The sequence below is a fragment of the Ictalurus furcatus genome, chromosome 26, assembly GCF_023375685.1.
Source record: "Ictalurus furcatus strain D&B chromosome 26, Billie_1.0, whole genome shotgun sequence".
Taxonomy (NCBI): domain Eukaryota; kingdom Metazoa; phylum Chordata; class Actinopteri; order Siluriformes; family Ictaluridae; genus Ictalurus; species Ictalurus furcatus.
The window spans coordinates 16,116,759-16,130,710 of record NC_071280.1 but is presented as its reverse complement, the minus strand read 5'-3'; the positions used below and the strand labels follow the sequence as shown (position 1 = coordinate 16,130,710).

At 40.9% G+C, this 13,952-nt stretch overlaps 1 protein-coding gene across 1 annotated transcript in view; it reads left to right on the top strand.

Moving 5' to 3' along the window:
* Positions 1 to 13,579, top strand: part of lmo7b (LIM domain 7b) — a 35,963-nt gene extending 22,384 nt beyond the window's left edge. Inside the window, exons 19-28 of the mRNA XM_053614965.1 lie at positions 1,238 to 1,263; positions 1,371 to 1,481; positions 1,829 to 1,918; positions 2,497 to 2,699; positions 3,665 to 3,709; positions 4,088 to 4,143; positions 4,272 to 4,443; positions 5,016 to 5,261; positions 8,133 to 8,238; positions 10,209 to 13,579. Coding sequence (XP_053470940.1) covers positions 1,238 to 1,263; positions 1,371 to 1,481; positions 1,829 to 1,918; positions 2,497 to 2,699; positions 3,665 to 3,709; positions 4,088 to 4,143; positions 4,272 to 4,443; positions 5,016 to 5,261; positions 8,133 to 8,238; positions 10,209 to 10,310 — 1,157 coding nt within the window. The 3' untranslated portion in view covers positions 10,311 to 13,579. The remainder of the gene's footprint in view (positions 1 to 1,237; positions 1,264 to 1,370; positions 1,482 to 1,828; positions 1,919 to 2,496; positions 2,700 to 3,664; positions 3,710 to 4,087; positions 4,144 to 4,271; positions 4,444 to 5,015; positions 5,262 to 8,132; positions 8,239 to 10,208) is intronic.
* Positions 13,580 to 13,952: the final 373 nt, after the last annotated feature.

The following is a 13,952-nucleotide window of genomic DNA, read 5'->3' as shown; positions in this document are numbered from 1 at the left end:
GCAACTTTGGCTTTGAGGTTTAATGGCTGCTTCCTGTTAATTCAGTTCAGGTCATTTTGGTGGGTTTTGATTGCCCAGAGACTCTGATTAATAATCCTAATGAAACAGAGGAACGTCTCCTGACGGCGTTATTACTTATGTGTGATTTGTATACATCATCTCAGGTTCCTCTGGTTCCACAGTGGACTCCTCGGTCTACCTTTGTGGTAAATGTCTGCTGTGTCTTTGCCTCTGTGTGCTCTTCCTGAGACAATATAAAACCCCAAATGTAGTGTGGGTGCTCAGTGGGCGTGGCCTTTTAAAGGAAAATTTTTTATTTTTTTTTAAGCCTCATTTCTATCTATTTTATGAAGGATTGCTACACATGATCATTTCAGCATGTTTACCTGTACTGAGAAATGAACAGAATCTGACTTATAATAGAAGTCTAAGGGCATTTAATTAAAAAAAAAACTTTTATTTATTTATTTTTTTTAATTGATTGTTTATATAATTATTCAGACAAATATAGGAATGTTTATTTTTAAACATCTCTCAATTTCACAAATTTGTAATGTTTATTGGCTGATTTTCAATGGCTGCTCTTAGACTTTCGTTATAAGCTAGTCTGATGTGTAGGGGTTTTTTTTTTTTTTTTTTTTTTTTTTTTTTTTTTTTTTTTTCTTCCTCCCCCCCCCTCCCCCAAGTACAGAGAAATATGTTGAAATTCTTGGTCCCTCCAGGATTTTGCAGAAATGAACACGCAATCGAGCCAACTCTGCGATATTCGGAGGCGCTTGCAATTTTTCAAAATCGCCGCAGATTTTCAACATAGTTGGGCCAAGGCGCATCACGTGACGTCACCACGACACGCATTCAGCCAAAGCCCTCTTCGTTTCACGTGCATCGAAACATGAGTACGGCTCATTCGAGTAGTTTTCCGCAAACAAAAAAAAATGCACGAAAAACTCCACGTCGCAGATTTAGAAAAAAGACTCGGAAAAATCGAGCATTTTTGGCCGCAACGATCACAAAAATAAACTCCAAAATCCTGTACGAATCGAATGAATTCTTATCTGCTGTACTCACAGATGAAGTGGACAGAGATTCGGTTAAAACTGCTGGAGTATTCTTTTAATCTGTTGTTGCATGGCTGTGTGTTGTGTTGTGTGAAATGGAATCCTGCAAGCTAAAAGCGCTACATATTAATGTTCATTTTTCCTTTTCTTTTTTTTTTTCTTCCCCCGCTTCACGTCAGGAGGCTCCGAGTCGGCCATATCGGATGTGAGTTGTTACTGGTTGATTGCAGATTTTATTATTTATTTATTTTCATCAGTGTACAAGAGATCCTAATTCTTCTGTATTTAAAACTTTTGTTTGTTTTCCTTTAGCTGCTGGTTCCCTCCATCGGCGCGTCGTCATCCTCACGCTGGTCCTGGAACACGGAGGAAGAAAGGAGGCGGCAGGAGAAATGGCAGATGGAGCAGGAGCACCTCCTGCAGGTAGACCAGAGGCATGCTGTATGTTTACTAAAGTCCGTTCTAGTCACGGAATAGGAGTTTGCAATAATACAATATTGAGGTGAAGCGTCATCAATACAGCTTCTTCTCACCAGAAAAATTGTACCTGCGACTACTATTTAAAATTTGTCCCACCAAATATTGACTGTCATTTATTACTGTTTATTGCTCTTTACAATGTTTTTTTTTTTTTTAATGTAAAAACATTTAATTTCATTATTTTGAAGGCATCTTTGCTCTACAGCATTTCTTTGTACATGCCTAAGACTTTTGCACTGTACTGTGTGTGTGTGTGTGTGTGTGTGTGTGTGTGTGTGTGTGTGTGTCAGGAGAAGTACAGGCGTGATCAAGAGAGACTAGAAGAAGCATGGAGACGAGATCAGCAGGATGCAGCATTAGAAGAAAACAGCGGCCCTGAGGTTTGTCAACCCATTTCAGGTCTAACTGTAGAATTTAATGCAAAGCTAATACAACTTTTGGGTTTTATTACCCTTATCCTACAGTCTAACCCAGGGGTGTCCAATGTTCTCCGGAAAGGGCCGGTGTGGGTGCAGGTTTTCATTCCAACCATGCAGAAGCCACACCTGAATCTATTGAAAGCCAAGATCGACTGATTTAAACAGGTGGAATCAGGTGTGATTCCTGCTTGGTTGGAATGAAAACCTGCACCCACACTGGCCCTGTCTGGATAAGGTTGGACACCCCTGGTCTAACCAGTAAACTGGGGATAACGACACTACTTATGTCGTCTTTCTGGGACCTGATTGCGCAGTGAAAATGACACCATATAATAATAGTAATAGTCACGTTATTTGTGTGAGCTTCCTCTAGGTGGCAGTAGTACACCAATCAGTGCAGTTTTTATTCCCTATCAGTCCTTTCATTATGGCTTCATCACACAGCATAGTTGTATTGTACACGGACACTGCAAAAGCTATGAGAGAGCGTAAGATCTACATAAGGACTTTTCTCTCTTTTCTCTCATCCTTCTCTACAGAAGCAGGAAGTGCCCGCTTTGCCCAGTGGAAACGTCACGCATTACTCTCCAGCCCCTTTCCTCCGCCGATCAAATTCGCCAACTCTTGTAGCACCCGCTCAGCAAGCGCAAGAGGCGGCGCTCGTCCAGAACAAACAGGTCCAAATAGCGGCCAGTCATCCGACCAGGGAGGAGTGCGATTCCTCCTCAAAGACAAGTCAATGGTGAGAGACATGAGGATACTGTGTGCGCTGTCTAAAATGTGTTTAAGGTAAATCCCGTCTTTATACTCATAAGGTGAAGTGAGTGGAGCCAAACAGGTCAAATGGCAATCTGACACTTAAAGGACCGTCAATGCGAATGAGGATCTGTGCATTATTTTTATGCTGATATGGAAGTTACTTCTTTAATGATGATCGTTGTTGTATCCTAGTGGCAAGGCCAAAATATAACCAGAAAGTTCTCAGAATCATTTCAGTGCGTGTAGACTGCTCGGAGACATTCAGGGAAATCCGTTCACGAGTCTGATCCAGCCCGGTCCATTTAGAATGATAAATAATATTAAATATTTAGAGGGTTAATCGGGGCAGAAAGCCAGATGAACCAACAGTACTACTGATACCACTACTATTAATAATAATAAGTTATAAATAATACTAATAATTTAACTTATTTAAATAATTACTTTTTTTTTTGTTAGTCTCCTACTCTTTCCTCGTTTTTTTTCCCTCTCCCGATTTATTTATTATTTTTTATTATTTTTAAAATTATTTTTATTTTTTAAAATTTAATTATTTTGTATTATTTGGGGACCAAATCATGGCCGAAAAGCAGATGGGGTCTGGAAGAAAAAAGAAAATAATTATATCTGTCTGCCATTATGCTCTGATTGGTTCTCTTGATAATACACATCTGGGGTGTTTTTTTTTTTTTTTTTTTTTTTTTGTCCCCCTCTCCCCACAGTTGGTTTGACAGTTTGTTTACAGTATGTGACACCAGTTAAAATAAATAAATCAATAAAAACCCCCACTTCACTCTGGCTATTTTTAAAAAAAATTATTTGAACCCTTGTGCTGACTGGGATATGTTGTTATAAAGCTTCAGTGTTTTGCTGTACGTGTGTTTTATCTGCTGCAAATTCCACTGCTCTGTCGTAAACGTCTGCTGTTGCTGCTCTGTTGTGCGTCAGGCCGAGCGAGTCTTACGGATTTACCAAGCTATCAGCTTCGTACAGGTCAGTCTGCTTTGCGCTTTAATGCAACGTTCTAAATACATGTCTGGTACTAAACATACTTTTAATGCAAACAAAGGAACTACCAGAAATGTCAAGGAGCACCTGTACACCTCCTCTGTATCTAGATTCTGGCATTCATACTGGGTTTACGCATGATTAAGCAACTTGGAAGTGTCTCCATGTCCTCCTGTCCAGTCTGTTTTATACAAAAGTGCACTTCTAAATAAACAGAAAATGGACTTCAGCGCCAATATATACAATCAGAATAGATCAGAATTTAACAGTTTATATACACCTTTCATGACCGTGGGTCTGTGCCGTTGTGTACGCACCATTTTATTTAAATTCGCTCTAAATCCGTTGTTTTTTTGTTAACAGGAAAAAGTCCAAATCCACTCCCTCACTTGATGGCAGCCACAAGCAAGACTCTAGAGGTCTGTCTTGCTGTAATTTCCCCTCTGTCTTCATTTGAATTAACTGCCTGTTGCGCTAATTGACTTACTCTTGCGCCCTCGTTGACTTATTTTGGTCCGTGTCCATATTTCCCGCGCTCGCCGATTAGCTGAAGCGGGCGTTAAGAAGGCCGGTCGCACGTCTCAGGCCGAGCAGGAGCGTCTGCAGATCCTGGATGAGATGAGGAAGAAGACTCCAGTCCTCACTGACAGCAGCTGGATCCGCCAGCGCAGCACCTCTACCATCCACAAGGAGCCAGTCAGCGTTGCACCACTGAGAAGGTTCCTCACATGCTCGCACTACACTCTGGAGGAACTTCCTACGTTCTTCCCAAACTGTTTAAGCTACAGTTGTAAATGAGCATTATTTTCTGCACCCCTCAGCCTTTGCCACTCTACTACGGTTTAATCCGGTTTTAATAGGACTGCTCAGTCGCTCTGTTGTTGTTGAGGAACTAGCAGAGGTGTGAACTCTGACGCTAGTGCACCGCATCATGATGGCGGAAAATTATGACAGTAGCACTGACGCTGTTGTGTGAATGAGACTCCCAGTAACACTTCGAATTATTAGCACACAAAATAGGTCTTTTTAGTAAGAGAACCAAATTCCTAATTATAAACGTCGAGTTTAATATTAATTATAAAAAAGCCCCACCCCTGACCTGTCGTTTAGGAACTCCTGCATTATGCGGTCAATCGAAATCTGAGTTAAAGCTGCTAAAATAATAGGAGATAAAGAAGTGTTGCGTGTGTATGTAGCCGCATATTTAGTCGTTGTGTATCCCTTGGCTGCAGTCTTACCGTAGAAAGATCACTGAACTGAATCCAATTCTTTCCTCACCGATGAATTTCAGACACGAGTCTCTGGACAACATCCGCGGCAGCAGCTCCTCGTCTCCGCAGTTCTCCAGCTCGTCTCAGCCTCTTTCGGGCCTGAGCGGCATCGTTCCTTACCGAGCTTACTCGGGCCGCTGCAGCTTGGGCCCCAGTGCTGCCATTTTCTCCAAGGCTTTAAGGCAGAGCTCCTGGTCTCGGCTCTCCTCCATCTCTCCTGCGTCTGTTGCTGAGGAGGCGTGTAACCGAGCAGATCAGCATGACAGGTGTGTGGCTGGGGGACTAGACGGTATAATTTTTATCGAATAAATGGCAAGGGTTTTCAAAATGTCTGCGGATAGGGACCGCTTTAGCTGTGTGATAAATTTCAGAGACCCTTTAATACATAATCGGTCTGTACAGGATTTCGCAATGTCTTTTAAAAAAAGAAAAAAAAAAAAGTGATTTTTGCTGCGGCTTTTTTCAAAATTTGCTTTGCGAGTTGTGGGAGGGGTTTTTTTTTTTTTTTGGCGGGGGGGTTAAAAAAAACTACTTGAATTTGTGAAATTGAAATTGAACAAATGTTTTGCAATAATGGTTTTTGTTGGTAAATGAGGACTCGGGTTTGAAGCACATGAATCGAAGAGGGCTTTGGCTGTGGAATCAAATCTGTGGAAAACCCGCAGTAATTTTGAAAAATTGCCAGCTCCTCTGAAAATGAGTTTTTTGCTTGAGCTCAAAATCACAAATCCTGGTGGGACTGCATAATCAAATATCGCTATTTAAATATTAGGCTTATTATTGAAACGTGTACAGTAAGAACGTGGACATTGATTAGCGCCATAAAGCTTTTTATACTCTTTTTCTGGAGTGGAAAGTTTCCACACATGTTTATTAAAATTGATGGGCTACTTTTAGTTTTTTTAAGATATTGAGGTTTTGATTAAATCCAGTCAAACGGGCTAATACCTATAAGAACTCTGTAATTAATATAGTAATTTTAATTTCCACCACTGCAACAAAGGAAAACAAAAATCACTGATGTGTGAGACCATTTAAATGCACTTGAAATTATTTCACCAAAGACCAACAGTCTTTATCACTTTCTATAAATGCAAGGGATCTTAGTGTTCTCTAGACAGTAATAAGCTCTGCAAGTTTAGTCATTTTCAGTAAACCGTGCAGGAAGGAGGGAAAATTTCACGGGTCTCGAGTCCAAGGACCTTAAAGAACGTAACGTTTTAAAAAGTGTCCCATCTTGTAAAAATTCCGACTCGTGCACCTGGAAGTGAAGGTAGGTCAAGGTGAACGAACTTCTTGAAGACGTTTCGCGACTCTTCTTGTCGAGCCTCACTCGGGCTTTGGCGTGTCCTGTAGGCTGGCGAGCCGCAGGCGACCGTGCTCCCGCTGCGAGCAGCCGCTGCTCAAGGGCCCGGCCATGGTCATCGAGTCTCTGGACCTGTGCTTTCATGTCGGGTGCTTTAAGGTGAGCCTGGAGGTCAGCTGATACCCTCTTGGGGTCTGCTGAGCTGCACCCGGGGCTGGCCGTTTATCCTGAAACCTCACTAACGGATCGTCGTAGTGGTGTTGGTTGGGAATCAGATCACATGCTGACTTGTGGAGTAGGACGGTATGATGATGAATAAGAGTGGGAATCTCTCGAGACCTCACGATTCGATTCGATTGTGATTCGCAGAGCCAGTCAACCTGTTCCACCTGAGCGCTTGTTCCATTCGTGACCTCAAAACACAAGGCTTAATTGACCTTGATTAGTATTCGGATAGGAAGATTTGTTTTGTGACCGTTTGCATTATTATTATTATTATTATTATTATTCTTATTATTATTATTATTATTATTATTATTATTATTATTATAAATATTTACCTATTCTCAACAATAAAGCATGCTCATTCTCACTTGATTAAGGACAGGTACTCTGTATCGTTTATTTGTTGTAATATGTTGTGAGCATATAAGAACCCATTTGAGATTCGCACTCACCATGTCCGTTATTCTTAATGAGATTTGGCACGTGAACCCTTTTACGTGGATCTCGGCTTGACTAATCTAAATCTAAGTTCTGACTGAATATCAGTAAAGTGTTATTCATTTTGGATAACGTTGTCGTCTGATCGTGGTTTTCTTTGCTTTAATGAATAAATTGACCACGTATCTCTAAAACTGCAGAAGATATAAAAACTTGTTCTCATTTATAGCAGCTGCTCATGTTCGCTCCTTGTGGACGTAAGAATCGACTCGTGCAGTTATTAAAATTCAAACGCAATTTTAAATTGGACGTCCGTAGCCTATAAAGCTGTGAGGGTTTATTTTATTTAATTAATTAATTTATTTTTTTGAGCTCCGAGATGTGTCTAAGACCTGATTTATTTCTCCCAAGCCTAGCGCTAATTAGCTGCAGTACACTTCAGGAAAGTAAACACTTGCTTTGAGCACTTGCTTATGTCATAGTTTCATACCAGTTGGAGGCAGTGATGCGCATAATAATAACAACAAAATGAAAAATTGTTGAATTACTTCTCAGCCTCGAGACATGCATGTGGTCTGGTTGCCTCCGTGTGAGCGCTCACACTGTAACGGGTCACCTGCTTTCTTTTCCTGGGGAAGTCTGGGAATCCGATATCTGCTGCAATCACAAGACTTTATTTTCCTTGGGCTCCCTGCTGTTTTGCTCAGAGCCTCGATCACGCTGCACAAACATTCTTTGCTGGGTCTCACTGGGGTGCAGGATGTTGTGGTTTTGATGAGGACAAAAAGATTTGAGGCTTGAATGATTTTACCTTTGACAATCCTGTTTAGAGCTTCATCGTTCTAGACGTCTCACAGTGGAGACTTGTCCAGTGTCCTCATGGCTAGAAGAGATCGTTTCAGGCCTCGGTCTGTTTCGTCTGATTTCGGATGTGCCTTTTTTTTTTTTTTTTCTTTCCTTTTTCCTTGGCTGTTTAGGAGTCGGTGTGCCTGCTCTGTTTTGGTGTGGTCATTCTAGCTGATTAAAAAAGTCTTGACTGGATGGTTCGGAAGTCTGTGCCCTGGGGATGGGCGATATAGACTTAAAACTATATTATATCTCATGTTTTTTTTTGTTTTTCTTGGTGTTTCCTTCCCCCGACCTTTACTTGCTGTTCTCCATCTCCCAGTGCGTCAGCTGCAGGACTGAGCTCAGGAGAGACCCGGAGTCTGGAGCTCAGGTGCGAGTCAGACACGGACAGCTCTTCTGTGACACCTGTTGCAACCGACTCCAAGGTGAACCAAACTTTTTCACACCCACTGTTCTCTTAAGTCAGCTACACCTCTGGTTTACTGGTGCAGAGATGATGTATAGTTCTGTGAAAAAGTATTTGATTTCTTTTTTTTTTTTGTGTACATCTCGTACCTGTTTCAGAAATTAAAACAAAATCTAAGATTAAACAAAGGCAACCAGAGTAAACACAAAATACGGTTTATTTATTTATTTATTTATTTAAATGATATTTATTGAAGCAAAAGAGTTATCCAATACCAACTGGGCCTGTGTGAAAATGTATTTGCACCCGTACTAATTCCCCAAATCTATGAAACTGCATGCATAATGGGGTTCAGCTGGACTCGATTACGCAACCAGGCCTGATTACTGCAAACCCTGTTCAACCAAATCAACACTTAAATAGAACTTTTTCAACAGCGTGAAGTTGGATAAAAAGGTCTTACTCAGTAACACACTATGACAAAGTGGAAAGAAATTCCAGAAATGATGAGGAAGAAGGGGATTGAAATGCATCAGTCTGGGAAGGGTTATAAGAGCACAGCAACTACTCATCCAGGAAGTCACAAAAGAGCCAAGGACAACATCAAAGGACCTACAGGCCTCTCTTGCATCAATAAAGGTCACTGTTCATGACTCCACTATCAGACTCTGGGCAAAAATGGCCTCCATGGAAGAGTGGTGAGGTGAAAACCACTGCTAACCCAGAACAACATTAAGACTCGTCTGAATTTTTCCAAAACACACCTTGAAGATCCTCAAACCTTTTGGGAGAATGTTCTGTGGACTGATGAGTCGAAAGTGGAACTGTTTGGAAGACAGGAGTCCCGTTACATCTGGCATGAACCGACCAACTAATTCCACAAAAAGATCATACCTATGGTCGAGCATGGTGGTGGCAGTGTGATGGTGTGATTTTTATGCTTAAGGGGGCAATTAGTTTTTCACATTGGTGATGTAAGTTAGATTAAATAAAAACTGTATTGGGTGTTTATTCCGGTTCCCTTTGCTTTATATTTTTCGTTTGGAGATCTAAAACTACTTGATACGAGATGTACACAAAAACGGAAGAAAAAATCGACCGCTCTCTGAACTCTTAGCAGTGACTACTTTGGCTGAAACATAAGGGCGGGGGGGGGACAAGCTTATAAACCATGCTTATTATGTATGATCGGAATTAATTTTGAATTAAAGGAGTACTCCAGCATTTTTTTTTTTTAACATAACCCCCAATCCAATGACTCTGTAGTATATGCGTGATTACCACAGGAATGAATTTAGTCCCCAATTTTCCTTTACTGAGAAATGAGCACACACTTAATACTCTCTTTTTCTAAAACTTCTCATGGAAGTCTGAGCGCGGATGTTTAACGTGTGAGTATATAATGCAAATTCAAAACGACAGCTTAAGAGGAAATCTTACTATAGCTGCTTTTATGGATGGGGTCCTCCACTTCTCCCAAGCACTGGAGCAGTACAGTTAAAAGTAGATCTGGTTCCTTTCACTTTCAGGGATTCCATGTGCCATCAGAGCCATCCGACAATATTCCATCTGAAAAAGTAGTCCCATCACTGAACGGACCAATTCGACAGATTTAGAGATGAATTACTTTGAAATATCTTTTGAAGAACTCATGAAATGTTCTACAGACATGTTTTGCATCAACGTTAATGGAATTCAACAGCTGCCCTTAGAGTTCAGCATACGTGATTGTTGTATGGTTTCAGTATGCAGGTTTTGGTCCTCTGTGGTTTGGTGGATAGAGATTAGTCGGGAAAACACTGGAGTATTCCTTTAAATGTTGACCTAGATATGCTACATGGTACAAGTCTACAAATTCTCAGTCACAGAAGTAGATTTCTGTCCTGCGCTGACTCTCGGATGTAATGTAGACTGCAGTAAAATGTTTCGGGAACGTTGTGTGATTGATTTCAAGGGTGTTTCCTTTAGCGGATATCCGTTTCTCCCCAGTGCGTACCGGCATTCCGAAGTGATCACGATACATCGCTGCAGATCACGGAGAAGACTTTCCCTGAAGATGATTCGGACACGGCAACCGCAAGCTCGGCATAATTTCAGACAGGAATAAGCTTCCACTTAACCTTCCATTTGCGTCATAGAATTAATATTAACATGCGTAATTGTTCAGGTTGTCCGATATATATAGTTTCTGAATGTGGGTTTTTTTTTTTTTTTGGGGTTAATTTTTTAATTTGTCCTTTAATAATGTTAGATTGCTGAACTAAATAAACACAGCAGTAGTAGACCTTGTCCTGCTAATCTGGACTGCAAGCTGAAACAAGGTGACGACTTTTTTTTTTCTTTAAATTAGACAGCCCTTCTTGTATCCTGAGTTCTCTGCATTACAGCTTGCATCAGTACAGGCTTTTTTTTTCACACAGATTTAATATATGATGTATGTGTATATTCCATAGATAATTAGCACATGTCAGCACTTTTTTTGTTCTTGGTCTTGTAATGCACTTTTTTTCCCTTTTTTCTTTTTTTTTTTTTTTTTTTTTTTGGAAGCAAGTCTGTTTTTATGGAGAAATCGCACTGATCATTCCTAATTTCTGTAAATAAAAGTATCTACTATGCATTTTATTTAAACGTTTTTTTTCCCTTGTGTCAGTGTGTCAGTCAGCCGCTAGATGGTGCTGTGGGTGTCCATGTTTCTCTACTAAGCGGTACTGAATACCAGGGTTGCCAGGTCTATAAAATATGTCCCACACAACAAAATCCACCATTGGATCTTTAAATCAACGTCATCTCTCCCTCAAGAGGCAGTAATTATATCTCTGAGATATAAAACCTCTCATTGCTTCTGGATTTTAAAATATTCTACATTACCTGGGTGTTTTGTCAACTTTATTTCTTCATCCAGAATTGCATCAATAAAAAGTGACGTCTACTACAGCGGTTAACAAAGGCAGGGAGGCATGGAGTCATGTCCCAGTTGAAAGTTTGCATAGAATTTGGGGATCCGTATTACAAGGGAAAGGCAGCCAGTTGTGTTCCTGTAATTATTCTGTTTTCCCAAACTATACATTACGCATTGATTCGGTGCTTGTTGGTGTATAACTGTATTTTTAGCATTCCTTACAGGTACATTCACAGAGATCAGTGTGCTGTCTTCTAATTCACTGATGCATGAGACATTGAGGCATCAAGGCAGCTGCCTTCAGTTTTGGACTCGACCCCGTGAGTGAGTGAGTGGATTCTAGAGATCGTGTGTAGGAATTGAAATCTCCTAAAATGGTGTGTTCAAACTGCTCAAATGGAGCAGTGAGTTATACGGTAGAGTTCTGTACTAAGAATGTTCCTTCCTCTTCTTGACTTGAGACTGAATGGCGAATTCTTGTCTTGAGAATTCTAGAGTTTTTCCTAATCTTGGTGGGTTTAAATGGAACAGTGTGTTCTAGAATTCTTGCATGAGATTTCTAGAACTTTCCCTTCTGTCCGTGTTCATATGGAACAGTGAATTCTGGAAATTTTGAGTAAGAACCCTAGTATTTTATTTATTTATTTATTTATTTATTTATTTATTTATTTATTACATTTTCTGTGCTACTCATGCATTCAAATGGAGAAGTGATTTTTTTTTTTTTTTTTTTTTTTTTTTTTTTTTTTTAGAACTCTTGCACTGAATTCCACCATATTGCTGCCTTCAAAGGGAACAGTGCAGTCGTGACCACACAATGAGCTCACCAATCACAGTTCTGACACTGTCTCTAGGCAACTGAGAAATAAGCATGCTTAAACTAGCTAAAGACTGAAGGTGTGTCTGAAATGGAAGGCAGCCGACTCGATGCCTTATTGTCTTAAATCAGTGCTTCTATATCGATTCTGCGTGTACCTGTTGGGAAATGGCATGAGACATAGCTTCCACTAATGGTCACGAACCCTAAGACCATTAGGTTAGATTAAGTGAATTAGCTTTGGGGGAAACCATTTCTAGCTAGAAATCCGAGGTCAAGAACTGTTACGGATAACTTATCCAGTGAAATGGTGGATTCTGGCACCATTGCTTTACAGACAGGCTGACCCACGAAGTTATGGGAAAGTGTCGGATGGTATGAAATGTATGCTACCTTCCAAAACTGATCGGCTGAAGGAAGGCAGCGTTTCTTTGGGAACGTTCAGTTTGGACATGACTTTCTTGTGTCAGCCTTAAAAGGCAGCGTCTTTCAACATGATTCGAACCACGTTTCGGCACGTAGACACCAGAAATGAGACGAAAGCGTGGGAAGTAGCAGTGTGTTCCTTTCTAAGTAAAAGGCTTTAAATGGCTGCATTATGTACACTTCGGTCACACATGCTTACCATCAACTCCTAACTGAACTTCCATGGGATGTGATGTACTGAGAAGCAGCTTTGCCCTACAACTCATGAACTCTGAAAATTTCAGTGTTGTGGCAAATACCTCAGGAGACTTATGCCATGTGGAATCTGCTCATAAACACCGTGAGCACATGACCTCTGTTAAACACAGCATTGAGCTCTGGTGTGAGTGAAACCAGTTCCAGGCAGAACATCAAACTGAAGACGTTTGTTAAAGTGACTGAGAAACTATACGTCGTCTTTTGATCAGTGACTTCCTGTGGAGCTTTATCTGACCATGTCTGCCTTGTGATAGTGATTCGGTGCAATTAAGTGCAAAGTTATTTTTTTTCCATTCATGGACTTAACACATCTTCTGAAACTATTTATGACTTGTTAAATAATTTCCTTTTCATTCCTTCCACTTTTCCTGATGAGGGCTGCAATGGCAGCAGGGTGAGAAGGTCAGCCCAGACTTCTCTATCCCCAGCTCCTCCTGAGGGATCCCCAGACGTTCCCAGAGACATAAGCTCTCTGGCGTGTCCTGGGTCTGCCCTGGGGTCTCCATTGAGTGGGAAGTGCGTGATACAGATCTACTGGGAACGACCAGGGGGCGTTCTTCTACACCACGAAAAACATCTCCTCTTTGACACAGTGAAGAGTAAGATGACCGTATGATTAGCTTCCCCCATATCCCCCGCCCCCTTTTTAATTTCAAGACGTCGAGGGGAATAAAAGAGAGGCTGGTCTGGGAATGACTGTTTTTGTTTGGCCTATTTTCTTTACCCATTAGAATAATTTTCCTATAGCAGCATGATATCCCCTCTAACCCATCCCACCACGTGTTCGATTTCTGGATTATTACAGGACCTGCACCTTTAAGAAATTCTGTATAGCAATGACTGGTCTGTCACTAGCGGAATGACCTTAACCCGCATCTTTATTCTGCTGTCTGGTTTCTGTCTTGCAAGTCTTCTCCTAGATCCTCAGTCTTGCCTTCAGTTCCTCTGCATAAAAGGCACCTAAATGAAGTGTTGACTAACATAATTGCTCAACCCAATCCAGTGTCCTTGTAGATGTAGGATCATGTCGTCCCCTGAACTTTCTAGAATGAAGGTGTTGCAAAAGGATGCCATGTAAACCCTACAGAGAGTACTCGAAAGAACAATTAATAATCTGGAGATTGTTTTTAGCTTATAATGGCATCTAAAGGAGGGGGGGAAAAAAAAAAACAAAACCAGTCAAATTGAATCAAGTCTATACCCCCCCCCCCCCCCCATGTGTGCCCACGGGCACCACCTGCAATTTGCCCATAATTGCCAGATGTCAACTTTAACCTAATACACTTTTCATCCTTTGGTCTTTTCCCTTGGCATTTAATCTCTTACTTATTTA